This window comes from Sciurus carolinensis, chromosome 5 (genome assembly GCF_902686445.1).
Source record: "Sciurus carolinensis chromosome 5, mSciCar1.2, whole genome shotgun sequence".
In the NCBI taxonomy this organism is placed as follows: Eukaryota; Metazoa; Chordata; class Mammalia; order Rodentia; family Sciuridae; genus Sciurus; species Sciurus carolinensis.
This window is the reverse complement of record NC_062217.1, coordinates 157,537,896-157,559,883: the sequence shown is the minus strand read 5'-3', so window position 1 is coordinate 157,559,883 and position 21,988 is coordinate 157,537,896. Positions and strand designations below refer to the sequence as shown.

General features: G+C 36.6%; 1 protein-coding gene across 4 annotated transcripts in view; it reads right to left on the bottom strand.

The window, feature by feature from the left end:
* The window catches only part of Add3 (adducin 3), a 123,951-nt gene that overhangs the window by 5,532 nt on the left and 96,431 nt on the right, over window positions 1-21,988 (bottom strand). For all 4 annotated transcript variants that reach the window (XM_047552560.1, XM_047552561.1, XM_047552558.1 and 1 more), the window contains exons 3-12: window positions 12,338-12,476; window positions 8,258-8,409; window positions 7,242-7,322; window positions 6,345-6,494; window positions 5,758-5,901; window positions 5,546-5,644; window positions 4,424-4,606; window positions 2,728-2,985; window positions 1,293-1,412; window positions 769-855 (exon numbers count right to left, since the gene is read on the bottom strand). In XM_047552560.1, coding sequence (XP_047408516.1) covers window positions 769-855; window positions 1,293-1,412; window positions 2,728-2,985; window positions 4,424-4,606; window positions 5,546-5,644; window positions 5,758-5,901; window positions 6,345-6,494; window positions 7,242-7,322; window positions 8,258-8,409; window positions 12,338-12,476 — 1,413 coding nt within the window. The remainder of the gene's footprint in view (window positions 1-768; window positions 856-1,292; window positions 1,413-2,727; window positions 2,986-4,423; window positions 4,607-5,545; window positions 5,645-5,757; window positions 5,902-6,344; window positions 6,495-7,241; window positions 7,323-8,257; window positions 8,410-12,337; window positions 12,477-21,988) is intronic.

Below are 21,988 nucleotides of genomic sequence, written 5' to 3'. Positions count from 1 at the left end.
CCTTCCCTATTTACCACACTGGAGAATGGGGTATGGGCAAAAAGGAAGCATGGTGCGGATTGGCTAAGTCCTCATCTTCCAAAAGAGGCATAACTACTTTTTTTTTTTTTTTTTTTAAATGGTATTGGGGACTGAACCCAGGGGAGCTCGACCACTGGGTCACATCCCCAGTACTTTTTTAGACAGGGTCTTGCTAAGTTGCACAGACTGGTCTTAGACTTGGGATCCTCCTGCCTTAGTCTCCTGAGTAGCTGGGATCACAGGTGTGCACTGCCACATCTGGCTAGTAACTACTGTTTTTAATGCATATTCTTTTTTTTTTTTTTTTTTTGTGGTGTTGGGGATTAAACCCAGAGCCTTGTGCTTGTGAGGCAAGCACTCTACCAACTGAGCTATATCTCCAGCCCCGTAACTACTGTTTTTATGATGAAGTTTTCCCCATGTTTTTCTGCCTCTGAAATTAGGAATCATCTTAAAATTTTACGGCTTCCTACAATAGAATTCTCTCTCTTATGATACACAAAATAATACTATCTGAAATTTGATGAAATATAGTTGAGGTTTAAAAATTGATAAACTAAGAGAAAGCAGAATAAAGATGCTATTTAGAAACAGGAAGGTAAATGCTAAAAGAACAGAAAGTGCTTGGCTCTGGAAATTGGGATTGAGTCTTGTGGATTACTTGACTTTTTAACTTGGTTCATATTTAAGAAGCAAAGAAATTATGTAGCATATCAAAAACAAAGATCACAGTTGCTTCAGACTTACAGAAGGAGGCTTATCCACAACAATTCCAGCCAGCAGCTGAGACTGTGGTCCTGCAGTTTTCAAGTCATATCGGTTTTGTTCCCGAATCTGAATTGAAACAATAACAAGTTCTTGAGGCAACTGTGCAGATGACCTTTGCTTTCTCTTTTCATAAAAGCTTATTATGGAAACTTCTGAGTAAGAGTTTCTTCAATGCCAACCTCCGAAAAGATCCCTTTCACCATCCTAACGCTCACATCAATCTCTGCTACCCTCTTGGCTGGTGATTTCCTATCGTCTTACACTGTTAGAGAACTGTGTTTCCCTTTAATGCCAGGGTTCTCCAAGACAGAAATATGTTAATACTTCTTCTTATGTAGCTGTTCAGTAATGACTAGCACAAAGCTGGAGGTACTCAATATAAGCTAAAATTACTGAGTCAAATTTTTCTATATTGCTAAGTTTGTTACTTATTATATTCAATTAGTGATTTAAACATGAAACAATAAAAATATATTCTCTGGCCACAGAGGACCACATCTTACCTTATTTCTCTTTTCCAGTACCTCATTTGGGTTTGTGTTTAAAGGAACGAACTGATTGGGATCTTCAATTTTGATAGGTGTTCCACTACTAACTTTAGAGGAGTCCTCTGCCTTCATCCACTAAAGAACAAAAAATATCTTAGAACGAAACTTCTAAGTGTTAAGGAGATAATCGCAGTTGCTCAATAACTGTTGACAGTCTCAAGGAAGGCATACATCACCAATCTTTTGAAGAATTTCACTAAGTAGTATCTTAGTGGTCAATTAATTCATACCACATATCAGTTAGAAAATAAACTCACAAAAGCATTCACTTTGGTTTTAAAAAAATAATGAACAAATGCTGTTACTATTCATATGAATACTCAATTACACTGCTAATTGAACTCTCTTCTCTTGATACCTGAAAATACAAAGGAGAAACCATTTCCAGCTCAGAGAAAGTGTGATCTTGTCTTAACTCACATTCAGAGTTCTGTCCCTTGCACTGAATTTCATCAGATGAGAATGGCCAAGAAGTCACTGAAAATGACTCAAGGAATTTCTTAAGATAGTTTTCCAGACCCTGCTTTTTATTTTTGGCTGACAGAAAAGGTCAAGCCCTTAATCAGCATTTTATAATGGTATAATCTTGTAGTGCACAACACAATAGAACCACAGGGTTGGAAGGATCTTACCTAATTCTCATTTATTCCATACTACAACCTGTAGAGTAGGCTAATATTTAACAAGAGTAATGATGGCTAACCACCAATCTCTGTCAATAAAATGAGTTCTGGAGAACTTATGCACTTAATTATGTTCTTATACTAGAGACAAGAAATCTTATAGACTAGGGAAAAAACTTTTAATGTCTAGGCTTTTCCATATTGAATGTTACTGATTTATATAACAGGATGAACTAATTTTGAATAGAGAAAAATTTGGTGGTAAGTACTCTACCAATAAACAAATCTGAAACAAAATTCTAAAAAAGAAAATAACCCATTTCTCTAAATACAAGATACTGCCTAATGGTAACAAAGCACAGTAATTCATGCAACTCTGGAATGATTTGGTATTTATAACTTTTATAGTTCTGATTCACAAGTACAAGATAAACTACACAGCAGTATCATGTAGTTGGTAAGGCCAGATTTCAGGCTGTTGGCATTCAAACTCTTGACTTTATCATTAAAAAATAATTAGTCCTTGCCTTGGTTTTCTCATCTCTAAAGTAGGGAGAAAAACAACATTCAATCTTATTAGAAAAATTAAATGAGATCATTCATGAATGGCACTTGCAGCAGCACCTTAAAATTAATACCTAGTAAATGGCAGCAATATTATTTTAACATTATATTATACTTTCCTAATAATTTAATAGGACATTCAATTCATGAATTAACTAGGCAAAATACTTCAAAAGGCAAAACTATGTAAAATGGTGCCATACTGTGATTTTGGTCCTGGGACTGGTTTCCCCATTTCGAGACTCCTCAGGCACATTCACTTTCATGTAAGTATTTGGTGAGTTCAGCCATCTTGTTTTTTCACGTTGCTGTCTCTGTGCCATGTATTTGAGAGGAGAGAGTGGCACTGTATCATCTTCAAAGGAAAAAGCAGTCACAGTGGCTGGGATTTCCACATCACTCTTATGTCTAGGCTTCTCTCGGATGAGGGGATGCCTGTAAGCATAGCCTGTTCTATACCCCTAAAGGAGGGAAAAAACCACATTTGAAGCAATCAAACTTATACCAACATGGCATTTGGAGTCTATTTCTTTAAAGAAAGATTCAAAAAGACTTCTTTGTTGAAAAGCATACAAAAGGGAAAACATCCTCCTAAACCCAACATAACCTCCATATAAAACTAGAGTTGAAATTAAGCAAATTTTGAGATCTAGTTAAAACTGATTGCAGCTGGCACTGCAATTTCCATTCATACAACTGTTTCTGACAAAGGTAATTTCTAAACTGCTGACCAGAAACATTTTCCTGCCTATAAAATGGTTTTTGGGGAAACCAAATCTCAGTGCTTGCTCATTTAAGTCTTTATGCCTGGGTCTCAAGGCAATCTGCCTTTTGACCCTTCATAGAAGAGGTTAAAATCCATGATAGATGATATTTCCCAAACCATGCATCTGATAAAGGGTTAATGTCCAAAATGTATAAACTAAAACAACTAAATAACAAGAAAAGAAATAATCCAATTAAAAAATAGGCAAAGGACCTAAATAAGCATTTTTCAAAAGATGACATTCAGGTGGCCAACTGGTACTAAAAAAATACTCAATATCACCAATCAGAAAAATGCAAATTAAAACCACATCTGTTAGAATGTCTATTATCAAGAAGACAAGACGTAAGTGTTGGGGAAAGTGAGGGGAAAGAGAACTCTGCATTTTTGGTGGGAACATACATTGTATGGCCATCATGCAAAACAATATGATGGTTTCTCATAAAATTAAAACTAGAACTATTATATGATCCTGCAATCCTATTACTGGATATACAGTCAAAGAAATTGAAATCAGTGTGTTGAAGAGACATTTGTACTCCCATGTTCATTGCAACAATGATCATAACAGCTAAGATACAGAACCAACCTATGTGTCTCTCAGTGGATGAATGGAAAATGTGGTACAAATACATAATGGGACACCATACGACCTTAAAAAAAATAAATTCTGCCATTTGCACCAACATGGATGAACCTGGAGGACATTATGGTAAGTGAAACAAGCTAGGCAGTGAAAGACAACTATTGCATGATCTCAGTTACATGAAGAAACTAAAAAAGCTGAACTCATGGAAGCAGAGTAGAATGGTGGATGTAAGGGGTTTGGGGTGGGGAGAAATTGGGCAAAGGATATAAAATTTCAATTGGATAGAATTAAGTTCAAGAGATATAATGTAAGACTTGGTGACTATAATCAATAACAATGTACTATGTTCCTGAGGAAAAAAGATCCCATTTATATATCTTTCTGATTTGTAAAAATGTGGTTAAATCACACCAACATACATTCTTAGGACCAAACTGTGGTCCTGGAGGAGTAAGGAGCATGTTCTAAAATCAAAGGGAGATGGAAGTTTCTGCCTTTGAATATGAAGACATGAAAAACAAGTTTGTGTTTCATTTTCACCTACCAAATTGTCCAGAGTCCTCATCAGCCCTTCAAACTCAATCTCGCCAACCTTCCATTTCTGATGGGAACCCATATTTACACCTCCTCCTCCAGATGCTGCTACAGTGTGAGTGAAAGCTTTATATTTCTGAAGATCCAGTACAAGTAGATTGTCTACTCCACCTGCCCCTGCTAATGCCTGCACCTGTAATCAATGGTAAAACATACAGACACACAAAACTGAAAAGACTGTGATGAGTATTTTACTTTCAAAAAAAGCACAATTTTGATTTGGTAAATAGCCATAATACTTGTTCAGGCTACCAATAGCAAAGGCAAAGCAAAGCAACACTCTTGAATAAGTAGGCAGTTGAAGTATCTTTTCCATCTATCTGAAAAATAAGTTCTCCCATGGCTATCCAGTTAGCATTTGTTTAAAGGAATATAGACACTACACTTTGAACTTAAGGCTATTCAGACAAAAGTCATGTCTTAATTAAACTTTTCATAGCTCCATTAGAGAACAGGGATCATTAAAACAAAACAGAAGCTGGTTGTTAAGTTAAAGCTGGTAGAAGTCTTCTTCCTTTTCTTGAGGTCCTTTCAATAAATTAAATTATCACCATTTGCTTCAAGAGAACCGGTTTGATTTTCTTTAAGAGGGAAATTTGAGTCTTTACATATACTCAGTTTCTCTGAGGGAAAAAGTGGCTAATAAGTATCCAGCCTAATATAAGAGGCTGTGGAACTGTTAGAAACTGCATGAGTTCATAAAACTTCTGGCCCTCGTTTTAGTTTTTTATAAAAGTAACTACATTACATCCGACTTGATGATTTGTGGCTGCCTTTGTTTCTCAATTAGTACCACTCAAAGAGGGTGAAACAGAAAGAAGGACTGTGGGGTGAACACTGTTTATAAAGCACTTAGATTTCTGTGTATGTGAATTTTGATTTGCTTTCCTCCGATTTTCAATTCAAGAAATAACTGGGTTGATAACCCTTTTTATTTCAGTAAAGGAGAAATTTTCTTAAACAACAAAACAAAAACCTGCCAATGAATTGGGCTTTGGAAATAAATAAACATAAAATCCAACTAAATGGGCAAATAACAAAGTCATAAAAAGGGGGGAATAAGTTTTCCTACCTGAATCTCACAGGCTATCTGCACATTAAAAATATAATGAAAAGCCTCTTCAACTGTTTCTCCAAGTGCTACCACTCCATGATTCCTGAGTACCAGCACCTAAAATAGAATCCCCAGAGCAATCACTTTAAATAACTGGCATAGCTCACACTGTTTTCATCAACAGCAGCAGCAACAAAAATAGCTCCTCAGAAGGAGACTCTACTACATACCTTACAACTTGGCCCCAGAACTTTCTGCAGTTGAATTCTCTCCTCCTGCTCATCAAGTGATCCTTGGTAGTCATAGTAGGCAATGTCTCCCAGGATAAGGGACTCTTGAGAAATTGGAAGGATCCCACACTTCATGGAGGACACCTATTTGATTTGGACCATATCAAGATAACACAGGTAGTTACTACCCATATGTTCATGGGAACCTGATTCTTTAGGTAGCTCAGGAGACACTGGCCTATTCATCATGTTTACCACTGTAACCCATCCAAAAGGTCTCTGGGGATATAACTTAATTTAAATGCTGCGTCAAGTATTATGGAAGAAGTTTTGCTCCAAAATACCTCAATAACCTAATTATTAAACTGATTAGTTTTAGAATCTAAATTCTATCTCTCTACTTGTTTCTCAGAATGGTAGCATTTGATCTCAAGAGACTTTTGCTTTCTGGGTATGCCGAAGATGAAATTTCAAATATGATTCTGAATGGCAGAGTTGAAGGAATGAATAAAGTACAGTATTGGTTTGGGAGAGTCATGAAAAATATATTTTCCAGAGTCATTGGTTTTGGTCCTTCCCTGACTTACAGCTGCAGTAGCAAGGGTGTGGATGTGTATCACACATTTAACATCAGGACGTGTTGAATAGATTGCAGCATGGGGACTGAATCCTGTATGGTCGATTTTCAAATTAGTGCTTCCCTGGTCAACCACTTCTCCAATTATATTGACTTTTACCTGGAAAAATTAGAAAGACGTTATTTAACCAATACATATGTATCAAAGTTTGTGTTCCAAAAGCTAAACCCAGGGAATGGCAAACTTTTGGGTAAAAGACCAGATGAATATTTTAGACTTTGTCGGTCTCTGTTGCAACTACTCAACTCCATTATTTGAGTAAAAAAGGAGCCAGAAATGATTTGTAAAAGAATGAGGATATAGGTTTGCTCTCATAAAACTTTATTTATAAAACAGGTAGTTTGCAACACAACTTGGTATTTAGCAAGAAGTATAATTTTCAGAGGTTTGGGCAAATCTATATTATGAATTGGCTAAAAGACTTGAATTTACTAACACTGCATCTCCCAGAGTCAGTGTAGCTCCAGCTGTTCTATGAGCGGATGACAGTGGCTAGGAATACAATCACGACAAAGAGAAAAAGCTTGGTTGGACCCTCCACTCATACCACTTCAACTATTTAAATGTAGCTACAAAATACACACAGACTGTGTTTATGTTTAAAAAAATTCCAGAATGTACAGGATGGAAAAATTTCCTGAGATTCCTTCCAAAACATGCACCACCCTATTTTTCTTGAACTCTAAAGTTTTTAAAAATCAACATAATTTTCCAAACTCTCACTGTTCACTAGTATATGTTTTTCTATCTATACCCTTTTCTTGTTCCATCCTGTGCTACAAGATACAAACTGTTGGAAAAGCATAAGGGAATTCCGAAAAAGTAACATAGAAATGAAAATCATACCAAATTGGAGGCTGTGGCTTCAGAAAAAGATAGGCCTCTGGGAATTATTATAATGTGGTCTTGCTCCTTACTTATTCTTACCTGGAAGAAAGAAAAAAACAACAGGAACTTTCTCTAAAGCATTCATATTTTGCAGTGTAAATGTGACCAGAAATATATTTTGAGGAATAATTATAAGGTACCTGGAGGAAGAAAACAACAAAACAAAAATTCCAGGTCTGCAACATGGAAACTTTTCTTAAATTCCCCTCAACTCTCTAGAACTTGCTAAAAAATTCTGACATTATTTTCCCATTTACTGGGCTTACTTGTAGTGTTACTTTGGGGTTCTAAATTTGCTCAGGGTCAGCTATATTCATAAAAAATAAATTCCAACATTATCCAATCCAAAGTGGTAATAACCTTAATTTGCAATATGGAAACTAGGGGGAAAAGGGCACAAAGGAGAACAAAATTTCTTCCCCAGAAGGAATTAAGGTGAAGATGGAAGGGGGAAACTAATGAATGGCCAGAGGAAAAGGAAGAAAGGTTGCTGGGAGATTGGACCATGTCTACGTCACTTCCATCACACAACATTTTTACAATTTTTTCATTCCAAATATTGTCTTGCTTCTAAGTGTGGCAAAGTAAAAACAAGATGATGATAAACATGAAAAACACATTTAACAAAACGAAAATCAGGAAGGAAAGTTCCCTGATCAATTTTTTTTCTTGCCCCAAATGCTTTTCAGTGCCACTGATGCTTACGTATAATTAACATGGAGAGAGACGATTCTGGTGTCTTTCTGGATAGGTTCTACAGCTGCTCTGTATTAAAGGAACAACACAATAAAGGGAGAAGAAAGTTGGAATTGTAGGCTTTCCCTTGGTGATAAGGTTTAAATAAGCATGCAGTTGTGATCTAGCATGTTGGGTTCAGAAAATAAAGTCTGAAAACTGGATGTTCAAGTCATGGAGAGCACAGTTGCCTTCTACTTGGAATTTTATAAAAAGAAATAAAAAACTAACTAACTTACTGAGATGTATGTGTTTGCCAGGTGTGCCCATCCAAACAAATCTGCAAGTCTGTATAGGCCAGCTAGTTTACAACGAGTAAGCTTTTCTCCCTTCACATAGGAGGATGTATCTGCACCAGGAAGGTCATTGATAGGTGTGACCATGCCAAGACCTAAAAGAGAAAAATTGTGGTGAGAGACTCAAGTCAAACAATCCCTACCTGAGAATTAGATGCCAGGAAGTAACAGAACATCCTACCTAGTCTTGTAAATAATCTGAAATTTACCAGTCCATTCGATGTGTCATTAGCTTATCCTCTTTCAGAAAAGAGTACTGGGAGTAAAAATAAAAAAGCTATCTTCTGTGATTGCTTGTTAAAAGGTGCTTTAATACTTGTTCAGGAATGACCATAGCAAAGGGTCACATTGAGAAAATGGTTATATGATTTCGAAGGTGAAAGTTCAATAACTGAGGTTATTTCTAATTTTATAATGAAAAGACCTCAACAGAAAAATACTTTTCTAATATCTCTCGACTTTTATTCAAACAGAAGAAAACACTTGAGATAGAAAAGACAGTGTACAAAAAGTAGTCTGGCTTCTGCCCTCTTGAAGGTCTCTAAGGATCCAAATGCCAAGTTCAAAGTTCAACTTTTGCTTAATCTTCATTCTCCTTGACACCATTTACAGCTTGACACCATTCCCCATGGCCTCTTTCCTAGAATTCTTCCCCAGGCCCATGTAATGCTATCCTGGGTCTCTTGTTCCCTTTCCACCTGCTTCTTTCCTCTTCAACAAGTTCTCCTCTCCCTTCTTCCTCTGACTGTGTGGTTCTTTCTCAAAGCTCAGGTCTCCATTATGTTCTTTTCTTATTTTACTTTTTTTTCTCCATGAAAATATTATATACTCCCAAGTCTCCCCACTGTTATGAGTGTAAATCACATTCTGATCTTCATCTCTGACCACGTCCTCTTCCTCATTCTTTAGCCTGCTATTTCTAACTTCTTACAACACAATAACATAAAAATTAAAGGGACTTAAAAGTAATTTTATCTTCTTTTTCTTACCTTTTCTCTTCTCTTTACTCTTCTAATACTGATGGCATTACAATGCCTATAGGCTCAAACCCTGAGGGACCTTTACATCTTAACCTTTCCTGGGACACCACAGGTAATCTGTCATCATGTTCTATCACAAGGCCTCTTACTTCCCATACCTGAGTTCAGGCCTTAACTCACATGTGGACTCCTACAATAAGCCCTCTCGTTTTTGTCCCTACCTATGGCCCTTCTTTGTAAACCCATTCTGCATAGAACCATTAGACTTAGTTTCCTTAAGCACTACATTTAACCTGAGAATGTGAGACCAATAAGAACTTTAAAAGAGAAGTCCCAAATGTGAAATCTTCTAATTTTGAAATGCTGCAAACTAATTCAAAGAAATAGTTTTAATCATATGTAAGTCATACAAAATAGTAAAATTTCTGAGTCAGCCATTATCCTATCTCCTACTCTCTACCTATCCTCCCAATTTAACTTCCACTTTTCAGGCCATCACATAAATGTTCCAGGCAAACTGGTCAATTTCTACTTCCTGACCTCAGAACACTGGGACGTGGCTTTCCTGCTGCCATCCTTTGTACATTCCAACCAGCCAGCCAAAACCCCTGCAGCTCTGTGTTCCTGCCATGGAATCTAGGACACTCGCAGGACAATTCTCTTATTATTTCTATTTTCCCTGACTAGCCTCCTCTTAGAACTTCTGAAATTCTCTCCCTGGACTCTTGTCTTCTGCCTCTGCCTGCCTGTATGATTATTTAATGAATGCCCTCAGCTTTGAGTAACACTGCTCTATGTCCATCTGCCAAGTCTCTCTCTTGAGCTCTCAGACTGCTTTTCTGACTGCTGCAGGATCTTGGCAACTCAAATTGAGTATGCCCAAATTTGAACTTCCTCCATTTCCAAAGCCAAACCAGATCCCCAACTCTGGGCTTTCCTATTTTTGTTAATATATTATCAAATCTCCTAGTTCATTTTTCCCACAGAAAATAGCAGTGGTCTTTAAAAAGTATCCTTTTGCTTAAAAAGGCTTCCCATCAGAGCTAGAAATAAATGAGACTGTAATATAATTTATACCCAACCATATTAAAACCATATTTTAAGATGATCTGGGCCTGTGTTTCTGACCCGACTTTGTTCTACTCTGGCCCCTAGAAAGCCAAGCTCCAGACCATTATCTTTATTTCTATTCTTTGAAGAGGCCGAACTCACTCCTGCCTTTTCCTCACCTGGCTCCTGTACTTGTTTCTCCATTTTGGTATGGTTCACTCCTTTTTGCTATTCAGATTTCAGTTTCAGTGTCACCTTAACAGAGTGTCTCTGATCACCCAATCTAACAGCCACCTAGGTGCTCTCTGTCACATGACAATATTGTAATTCTCTGCATAGCACTCCCTATTCTCTGATTTTCTGATCATCTTATTTACTAAGTCTATTTTCTGTCTCTAAGATAAAAGGAATCTTGTCTGTATTGTATTGAATCTTGTCAGTGCACTCCCTGGTCACTAGAAAGGTGCTTGGCACAGATACTCAATATTATAGAAAGTGTGAACCAAACTAGCTCAACTTTTTTTTTTTTTTGGTACTGGTGACTGAACCCAGAGCACTTAACTACTGAGTCACATCTACCCCTTCTTATTTAATTTTTTAAATTTTGAGACAGGGTCTCATAAATTAATCTGGGCCTCACTAAGTTGCTGAGGCTGGTCTCGAACTTGAATCCTCCTGCTTGCACCTCCCAAGTCGCTGGGATTACAGATATGAGCTACTGCACCCAGCCTGCTTCAGCTTTTTAATTGCCGTTTCTGCTGGAAGGATATTTCTCCCAAGTTAGAAAACAGAGTCACTAGGGAACTTATCATTCTTCCCTTCCCCAAACAGAGCAGTTCTCTCTGCTCTGTCTTGGCCATGCATTTCTAATTGGTTCTTCCCTTTAGGCCCCAACCACGCCTCTAATAGGTCAGTATCTCTCATGTTGGGATTCTTTCAAAGAATCTTGAATAACTGATCTTTCTGACTTCAGTTTCTTTCCTTTTCTGGTACACATCTAAGTCATCACCTATCAAGTCTTTCTTCACAATTCTTTCTTTCCCCTTTCCATGCTGGTAGCCATTCTTGGTCGAAGAGTGAAGGTCTCATCAACGAGACCAACTCTGCTCCCTAGGCTTCCACACCAGGACTCTGCTGCGCCAACACAATGGTCCACTAGAAGGGTTCTACAACTATGCCCTCACCTTGCACGTTCCCACCACCGCGTGTCTCTTTAACGTGTGTTCTATTTGGAAAATACTTGAATTCATTGAAATCGTACTCACAAATCTCTAACAAAAAAGGAAAGAAAGAAGAAACAACAAACAAAGGAAAAGAAAAAAGGGAAAGGAAAAAGTCCCTCATCCCTTGAGTCTAACCTGAAGAAGTCCTTGCCAGTTCTCTCTGGCACTCTGTGCACCTGCCCTTGCACTAGAGCATCACAGCTGACATGCACAGTTCTGGAGCTCAGTACTTTATGATTCTTAGTATCCTGACAGTGTTCAGTTCACCAAATTGGTGCTCTCGCTAAGAGCTGTTGAATGAAGAAAATGCCCAGACCATTATTTCACACCAAGTTCTAACTATTCTATCCTTTAAAGTCTGGTTAGCTGAGTTCTCTCTTCTCCCACTAAGTTTCCTCAGTCTACTCCAGCCAATAATCCTTTCCAACTCTGAGCTCACAGCGTGGTGACTCATGAAACCTCATTAGACAATTTCTTATGACTGCTGTGTAATTTTTTCCTTATAGTTATCTTGCAGTATTAATTAAAATATGTTTATCTGGGCAGGGACCATGTCTTATAACTATTTTGTAATCTTCAAAGTCTAGTAAGTGCCTGACGGATGTGAAAAAGATTCTAACATTATGCTACTCTCAGTATTAAGATGCTATAAACTTAAGGACTGAACCTGAGCAGAATAAGATGCTGAGCAAAATATGATGCTAGACATGTACACTGTTTCAAAGTAGAAATAAAATTTTAATTTTAAAAACTCTCCAAAACTGACATACTGAGGGGAGGTGAAGAAAATCCTGAGAAAGAATTGGTCATGATATAATCTGCAATCTGTTGTAACGCTAGTAATCCAGTTGGGTTGTGGCCTTTCTTCATCTGTTCTTGAATAAGGCATTCCAGGTCTTCCCGAAAAGCCTGTAATACACAAAAATAACCACTGAGCAGGCATATCTCACTTTCAGCAAAATGACCCAAACTTGCTCTGATATAAAGAATCATCTTCTCCACTCCTCTTTTGAATAGCTTTACCTACACTATTTACAAAAAATAAAAACATAAAATAATAAAACATTAGAGGAAGCAAGAAACTTGCTTTTAGGGGAGGAAAAATCATTAGACATTCTTAAACTCAAAGAAAAGGAAACATTATAACACCTGCACTAGACAAATACAGATAAAACTGTTATTAATATGCAAATTTAGCACCAGGTATAAACCAATGCAAAGAGACCTATTTCTTACTTAGCAGCTTTGTCATCTAAGTTAGCCAGTCCTTATTTGAATGGGGCATCAATGAAAACAGTGATTCACAGCGGAAGTTTTTAGTAAGACATACTAAATTGTGGTTTCCATTTTAAGATTTCCATGGCGATTTTTTAGCTCTATAAACTGAATATAAACTGGTAAGATGAACTGAGGAGGAATTACTTCCCTTTTATAATGCTATCCTAGAGAAATCATACTTCTTTCCAACTTTGGGTTCCATATTTTTCTATTCTGGAGTTGTATCTTTATTTTTGGCAGGTGGGGTGGCAGAAACTGTGTTTATATAAACCAAAATCCTGAACATTAAGGGAACACCTCTATTCTAGTAACTCTTGGGTTGTTAATATGATTTATCACACAAAACTCCCAATTCTTCACATTTGTTGAAACAGCTGGTTTTGTCTTTCCATCACACTCAACATTTATTTTATTAAACTTATCATTTGTTCTCTTTTTTTTTTTTGTGGTGCTGGGGATCGAACCCAGGGCCTTGTGCTTTCGAGGCAGGCACTCTACCGACTGAGCTATATCCCCAGCCCTCATTTGTTCTCTTGCTCACATCTACTTCATTCATTTTTAAACATGAAGGCTCTTGCAACATAAACTGTTTAAATCTTGCTTTTCCATTTGAGATTAGTTATGTGTATAGCAAGATGCTCAGTCAGAAATTAAATTCAGTTTCTTCCCCTTTAACCTAAGAGGGAGAAGGCAGAGAATTATTTTGGAATCATCACCTCCAGGAGGGATACATAGAGCTCCTTGGAGATTGCTGTGGAAATCTTAGGAAGGGTGGATCTCTTGAGTTTAGTGATAAGTAGTCTTCCTTATAAGGGTGGGAATATGATCTCTTGGGAGTTCCTGCTTAAATGTAGTCATGCTTAAAGGATGGTTAATAGCCCAGACACAGGGCCAGGGATTTTCATTCTTTAAATAACAGCATAGCATTCTGTGGTGGGAAAAGAAAATGGGTTCTGAAGCTAGGAGATGACAGATGTTAGGGGACCAGGTCTGACTTAGTGTTTTGTGCTGTTCTTAGCACAACAGTTGAGAGGTATTTGTGATGCAAACTGAATGAGCTGGATGAGCTGGGTGCTAATAGCTGCAATCTTGGGAGCTCAACTATGGGACTCCAGGACATATTAACCAAACTAAGCACAGGAAGAAGGTCATCCTCCTTGATGTATCACGGTTGCCTGTATGGGCATCTGGGTCAACAGGGAATGTGTAGCTTCTGTTGGACAATGTGAAACCAATCTTTAACACCATCACCATGTGACAGGGAAATGCACTGGCAGTGGTGGGCTACACAGACTTTAGTGTCTCTCCCATACACACACAGGCACATGTACACACAACACAAACCACATCTTGGGATACAGGTACCACTGATCAATGCTTTTGGACTGTATAAACTGCTAAAATTCTTGGGACAATTCAGGGAAAAGCAGAAAGTACAAAAGGAAAATGCTATACTCTCCACTAATAAGGCAGATGGATATTTGAGTGATTAATTAAAAAAAAAAGACAAATTGTGATATTTGAATTCTGAGATCATGGAGCAATTTACATTAGTTAAATATAATTAGTTAAATATAATTATAAATATAAATTAGTTAAATATAATTTTCTCTTACAAATTTAAGGCTTGTTAAATGTACTAATTAGTAAAATTATAAAAAATGGAAAACATCCACTTCCATTGTCTATATCTAGTTCATTTAAATATATGACTTAAACCAGAAAAATTGTCCTGTGACATCCTCTACAAAACATACTGTACTTATCAGAAAACCCCACTGATAATCAAAATCCTGTGAACACAAAATGGTTGTGGCTGTGTAAAAGATGGATGGATGCCTTTATACAGGAGTAACATGAGTAATTTACCATGGTTAAGGCTAAAAGGAAAAGAATATCCTAGACATCCTCATTTATGTTTATATAAAATCTTAGAAAATTTGTGGACACATGGCAATGGGCCATCTAACTCTTCTGAAACTTGATCCTACCTTCAAAAAAACTAAACTTTCCTTACTTCTAAGCAGCTATAACCAATATCTTTGATTCAGTAAAAAAACTATCAGTAATAACTACTATGTGTATCACTAATTATATATGTTACAATATCTCTGAAAAATAGGCATTATCTATTTTGTTGAATGCCCTTAGCCCCATGTTCTTCCAGGGAAAATTCAAGGAAAGTTCCACAGATTAAAGTAACACAAAAATAAAATAAATATAAGTATGAAAAATCAAGCTAAAGAGAAAAGGCTGAAGGAGATTAGAAAGAACCAGGAACAAGACTAAGATACTAAACGAATGCCATGAGATTTTACACATTTGCTAGAGATCGGTTAAATTTTATTTAAATTCTCAGGAAGCCAACATGAATCAAGACAATTGCTCACTGTGCGGATTTACAATGGCTTTAAGATTAAAAATCAACCAGTTGTTTAAAGGAAATCACAACTATTTATAGATTGATGAGAAAATTCTGCTGGGTGGGATGACAGAGCTACATAAGAAAGGTTAAAAATCTGTTCAAGGTCACAGAGCTGGTGAATGTCAAATGCAAGGTTACAGGTCAAATGCTTTTTTTCATTACTGAACTGCTCCTTTCACTTCTTTTCCTTAATTTCTGTATTTGTTCTTTTTAGTTATGCCTGACAGTAGAATGTATTTTGACATATTGTACATACATGGAGTATAACTTCCCATTCTTGTGGTTGTGAAGTTACAATGGTCTCCTTTCACTTCTACTTATCCCCCAATATAGTATGTACTACCCTAAGACTTTAGGACACCTATGGTGGCAGAGAGGGATAAAAGTCCTTCTGAAATCAATTATGAGTGTCCCTTTTAAGGCCAAATAGCTTCAATGCAGTGTTAGGTAAGGAAAAATTTTTAAATAAATGAAATTTCTCCAGTCTTCTGTTGACAATGCTTCAACAGATAAGAATTATTTCAGAAGGCAAAAGGTTTAATATTTTTGTCATGAACATTTATAATTCACTTTTTGCTTCAAATGTTTTTGAAATAGTATTCAGATAATTACCTATGTCATAGAGCAACACTAAGTGTAAAAATTAAAACTGTTTCGGCTAATTTAAAAAAAATCTGTCAGTAAACAGTAACTTTTATTGAAATATTCCAAGAATAAACATTTTACTTAATTTCCTACAAAAGTCCAATGTTAGTAATTCTTTGTAGTTGATTAATTTGAGTCTCAAAATGAAGTGATGAAACAGGCAATGACTTGCTCAAGATTGCATAGCTAATAAATAAACAAAGATGCAAAGCCAGAATTCTCATGAGCTTCAGAAGATCTCTTCCTAATTTTAAGAGACCTGGGTTGAATCTCTGAAACCAAATACAACGAATAAGGCAGCAGGCAGGTTATGATCAGGAATGCTGTATAAAACTTAATAGTTTGCATCAGAACATTTGGTTATATGGTGAATAAAGCAAATAAAATTATACAGCAGAAGACTATGGTGATCCAGGAGTATGAGGCAAAGTATTGACTCTTATGCAGTTAGGAATTTCATCAATGAATCATGATGAACTAACTTATAAGCAGGGTGGTAAAGTCACAGACCAGGCTTTTAAACGCAGATTAGCCAACAGTTCTCTAGAGTCTCCACTATAGCAGAGTTGGGTTAAAAGAAATGGAGATACACATAAAATTGCAGCACAAACCATGTCTTCCTCCCCAGATACACAAGAGCATAGATGAGGTGGTAGTGGAGGCTGTGACATTTTGTGTATAACATGACCAAGGCAAAGTGACATTAGGCTGATAGATTCTTTAAGACCTTCAAAATCTAAAACACAGCCCAACCAATTATGATTATAATCTTCAAAGTACTGTTACAAAAGTACAGCATGTTTTAAATTAGCACTTATGTACACATTTTCCACAAAGTAGTTGGTTACTATGTGCTAGGCACTGCACTACATGCTTTTATGTTATTTCACTGAATGATCACAACAAAAGTGTAAGGTAATTTCCCTGCCTTTCCACAAGGAAACTGAAGCACAAGCGAGTTTCCTAATGTCACATAGCTCGTATGAGGAAGATGAGGCAAGATTTGGACCCAGATCCAAACAAGCACTGTATACAAATGTGTATGTATTAATTTTTTTGTATGGACAAATTAAAACTGATAATGATGAAAAAGTGTGCTGACCTGTAACTTAGGTCAAAGTAGCTTGATACTTTAGGGTCTTCATAAACTGCTGTAATGTCATTTTTTGGCTTTATCTACCACTTCTTCACCATGTTCTGGTCTAGCCTATAGGTTCTCCCAGCATTCTGATCACTTTCATTTGTCTCTGCTTGCTCATTCCATTTCATCTAATGGAAGAACTGGCTTCCATTGTTTCTCTTCCAGTGATTCCCCCACACCCACATTCAACACTTACCTTAAATATTACCTTCTTCCTGAAGTCCCTTCTAAATCACCTCCATTAGGAGGAATCTCCATATTTCTTTTCTTCTACACCCTACTCTGAATTCTTTTCACATTTCCTTACACTGTACTTAAGGAACCTGTCATAAGACTGGTTGTTTACCTATTTTTCCTATTCTACTATACTGTATTATCTGATGACTGCACTGTGTCTTTTGCAGTTCTAATCCTCCCTTGAGTGTCCAGTTCAGTTCAATTAATAGTAAGTTAGAATTTTCCTTGATATAAAGAAAGTGAAGAATCTGAACTCAATCTTTTTTTTTCCCATTAAGAAATTAACCTGGGTGCTTTACATAAGCTATATCCTCAGTTCTTTTTATTTTGTTACAGGATCATGCTAGGTTGCTGAGGATGGCCTTAAACTTGCAATCCTCCTGCCTTAGACTCCTCAGTCACCAGGATTACAAGTGTACACCATCACACCTGGCCTGAACTTAACCTTGGATGACCTAATGATAACTAAGATTCATTTAACAGGTTATTAGCTAGAAAGCTGAGTTAGGAGTCTATCATTTGAATGAGAAATTCCTCCTGTGTAATAATTATGTAATAATTGTCCATCATCTGTTGGGAGAAATTTTCTTAAAATAAGAAATTCATCCTTATTGAATGTTATGAATTTTTAAAAAGTCAATTAATTCTTCAACTCAAAATCCTACCCAAAACTTAGTTTGTCCCAGAGGATTACAGTTTTAACAGCTCTTTTAGCAAACACAATCTAAAAAAATCCCTCAGTGAAAAAATGTTTAAGTTAGAGAGAGGGTGTTTTAAACCTTTATCTGAATCTTATACCCTTCTATTTTATACAGTTCCTTTCAATATTGAGGGAATAAAGCTATAAACTTTGAATTCATGTGGTATTAAAAAAATAAACAATAAAAACATGAGATTCACAGATTTGATATTCATCTAAGTCAAGAGCATACACTGAGCACACACATAGTAACATACACTATAAACCAGAAGTAGAATTAATTTGAAATACTGAATCACAAGGTTGTTTCTAAGATCAGAACTTTCAGGAGAAAGTAGCACTAAATGAAGCATTTTTTTAAAGTCACAGAAAAAAGGACCAATTGGATAAAAGAAACTAACCTGATATAATCATTTTAGTTAATGCTAAAAAAAAAAAAAACAATAGGCAGATTTATCAGAAATGTCTACCTTAGGAAACTTGGGTAACGGAATGCTGGTAAATATCACAGACATCAGAAATGAATTTTAAGTGTCCACATCTGGATGTTCTACCTCATGATAATTACTAGAGAGGAAAACTGGAGCAAAAAGGAAAAAAAAAAAAAGTGGTTACAGACTTCCTGTTTCCAAGGCACCCTACGATTATGTTATTAGGTATCTCCTAAAGCAGAATTAGGAGCATAGCAAACTTACTTAGAATTTCTCTATTAAAAAATGTATTCAGGGGCTGAGGTTGTGGCTCAGTGGTAGAGCACCTGCCTTGTATGTGTGAGGCACTGGGTTCGATCCTCAGTACCACATATAAATAAATAAAATAAAGGTACTGTGTTCATCTACAACTAAAAATATTTTTTAAAAAAGAAATGTATCCATTTGGAAATAGATTACAAATGAACCTGTTGAAAGGAGAAAAATAAACCAAATTTTCTTCTGGATGGTCTTTTTTCTTATATCTAAGTGTTAACATGGAACAAAAACTTTTCTTGCAACTGATTATAATAAAATATAAACAAAATTAATAAGGAATATTTGTATCTTAAAACTTCTAAAGTGACCAGGTAGAGCATAGTGACTCTGTCCAATTATTCTGATTAAGGCACTCTGTTAAATTTAGGCTTTAATTACAATGACATCCTAAAATGTATATGGCTTTGAAGTTTCTCCTGCCTTCCAAATATGTTTATAGCATTGGATAATGCCCTGTTATTAAAAATTACTAGTACGTCATGTGGCTGTTATCCTATTTTTTTTTTTTTATGATGTTTATTTTATTTTTCCCCTCCCCCCCACCCCTCCCACCCCTCCCACCCCTCCCACCCCTCTACACAGTCCTTCTTTCCTTCATTCTTACCGCTCTCCTTAGCCTAACTCTAAACCTAACCCTAAACCTAATGCCAGCCCCTCCCACCCCCCATTATATGTCCTCATCCGCTTATCAGCGAGATCATTCGTCCTTTAGTTTTTTGAGATTGGCTTATCTCACTTAGCATGATATTCTCCAATTTCGACCATTTGCCTACAAATGCCATAATTTTATCATTCTTCATTGCGGAGTAATATTCCATTGTATAAATATGCCACAGTTTCTTTATCCATTCATCAACTGAAGGGCATCTAGGTTGGTTCCACAATCTGGCTATGGTGAATTGAGCAGCAATGAACACTGATGTGGCTGTATCTCTGTAGTATGCTGATTTTAAGTCCTTTGGGTATAGGCCAAGGAGTGGGATAGCTGGGTCAAATGGTGTTTCCATTCCAAGCTTTCTGAGGAATCTCCACACTGCTTTCCAGAGTGGCTGCACTAATTTGCAACCCCACCAGCAATGTATGAGTGTTCCTTTTTCACCACATCCTCGCCAACACCTATTGTTGCTTGTATTCTTGATAATCGCCATTCTAATTGGGGTGAGATGAAATCTTAGGGTAGTTTTGATTTGCATTTCCCTTATTACTAGGGATGTTGAACATTTTTTCATATATCTGGTGACTACTTGTACATCTTCTTCTGTGAAGTGTCTGTTCATTTCCTTAGCCCATTTGTTGATTGGATTATTTGTATTCTTCGTGTAGAGTTTTTTGAGTTCTTTATAGATTCTGGAAATTAGCGCTCTATCTGAGGTATGGTTGGCAAAGATATTCTCCCACTCTGTAGGCTCTCTCTTCACATTTCTGATAGTTTCCTTTGCTGAGAGAAAGCTTTTTAGTTTGAATCTATCCCAGTTGTTGATTCTTGCTTTTATTTCTTGTGCTATGGGAGTCCTGTTAAGGAAATCTGATCCTAAGCCAACAAGTTGAAGATTTGGACCTACTTTTTCTTCTATAAGATGCAGGGTCTCTGGTCTGATTCCGAGGTCCTTGATCCATTTTGAGTTGAGTTTTGTGTAGGGTGAGAGATAGGGGTTTAATTTCATTCTATTGCATATAGTTTTCCAGTTTTCCCAGCACCATTTGTTGAAGAGGCTATCTTTTCTCCATTGCATATTGTTGGAACCTTTGTCTAGTATGAGAAAATTGTATTTATTTGGGTTTGTGTCCATGTCCTCTATTCTGTACCATTGATCTACCTGTCCATTTTGGTACCAATACCATGCCGTTTTTGTTACTATTGCTTTGTAGTAGAGTTGAAGATCTGGTATTGCAATACCCCCTGCTTCGCTCTTGCTACTGAGGATTGCTTTAGCTATTCTAGGTTTTTTATTCTTCCAGATGAATTTCATAATTGCTTGCTCTATTTCTGCAAGGTACATCATTGGGATTTTAATTGGAATTGCATTGAATCTGTATAGCACTTTAGGTAGTATAGCCATTTTGACGATATTAATTCTGCCTATCCAGGAACATGGGAGATCTTTCCATCTTCTAAGGTTTTCTTGAATTTCTTTCTTTAGTGTTCTGTAGTTCTCATTGTAGAGGTCTTTCACCTCTTTTGTGAGATTGATTCCCAAGTATTTTATTTTTTTCGATGCTATTGTGAATGGGGTAGTTTTCCTAATTTCTCTTTCTGAAGATTCATCACTTATGTATAAAAATGCATTGGATTTATGAGCATTGATCTTGTAACCTGCTACTTTACTGAATTCACTTATGAGTTCTAAAAGTTTTCTGGTGGAATTTCCAGGTTCCTCTAAATATATAATCATGTCATCAGCGAACAGGGATAGTTTGAGTTCTTCTTTTCCTATTCGTATCCCTTTAATTTCTTTGGTTTGTCTGATTGCTCTGGCTAGAGTCTCAAGGACGATGTTGAATAGAAGCGGTGAAAGAGGGCATCCCTGCCTTGTTCCAGTTTTTAGGGGGAATGCTTTCAGTTTTTCACCATTTAGAATGATATTAGCCATGGGTTTAGCGTAGATGGCCTTTATAATGTTTAGGAATGTTCCCACTACCCCAATTTTTTCTAGTGTTTTGAGCATGAAGGGATGCTGTATTTTATCAAATGCTTTTTCTGCATCTATTGAAATAATCATGTGATTCTTAACTTTAAGTCTGTTGATATGGTGAATGACATTTATTGATTTCTGAATGTTGAACCAACCTTGCATCCCTGGGATAAAACCCACTTGATCGTGGTGCACTATCTTTTTAATATATATTTGTATGCGATTTGCTAAAATTTTGTTGAGAATTTTTGCATCGATGTTCATTAAGGATATTGGTCTGAAATTTTCTTTCCTCGATGTGTCTCTGTCTGGTTTAGGTATCAGGGTGATATTGGCTTCATAGAACGAGTTTGGTAGGGTTCCCTCCTCTTCTATTTCATGGAATAGTTTGAGGAGTATTGGAATGAGCTCTTCTTTAAAGGTTTTGTAGAACTCGGCTGAGAACCCATCTGGTCCTGGACTTTTCTTTGTTGGTAGGCTTTTGATGACCTCTTCTATTTCATTGCTTGAAATTGGTTTATTTAAGTTGTGTATGTCCTCCTCGTTCAGTTTAGGTAGTTCATATGTCTCTAGAAATTTGTTGATGTCTTCAAGGTTTTCTGTTTTGTTGGAG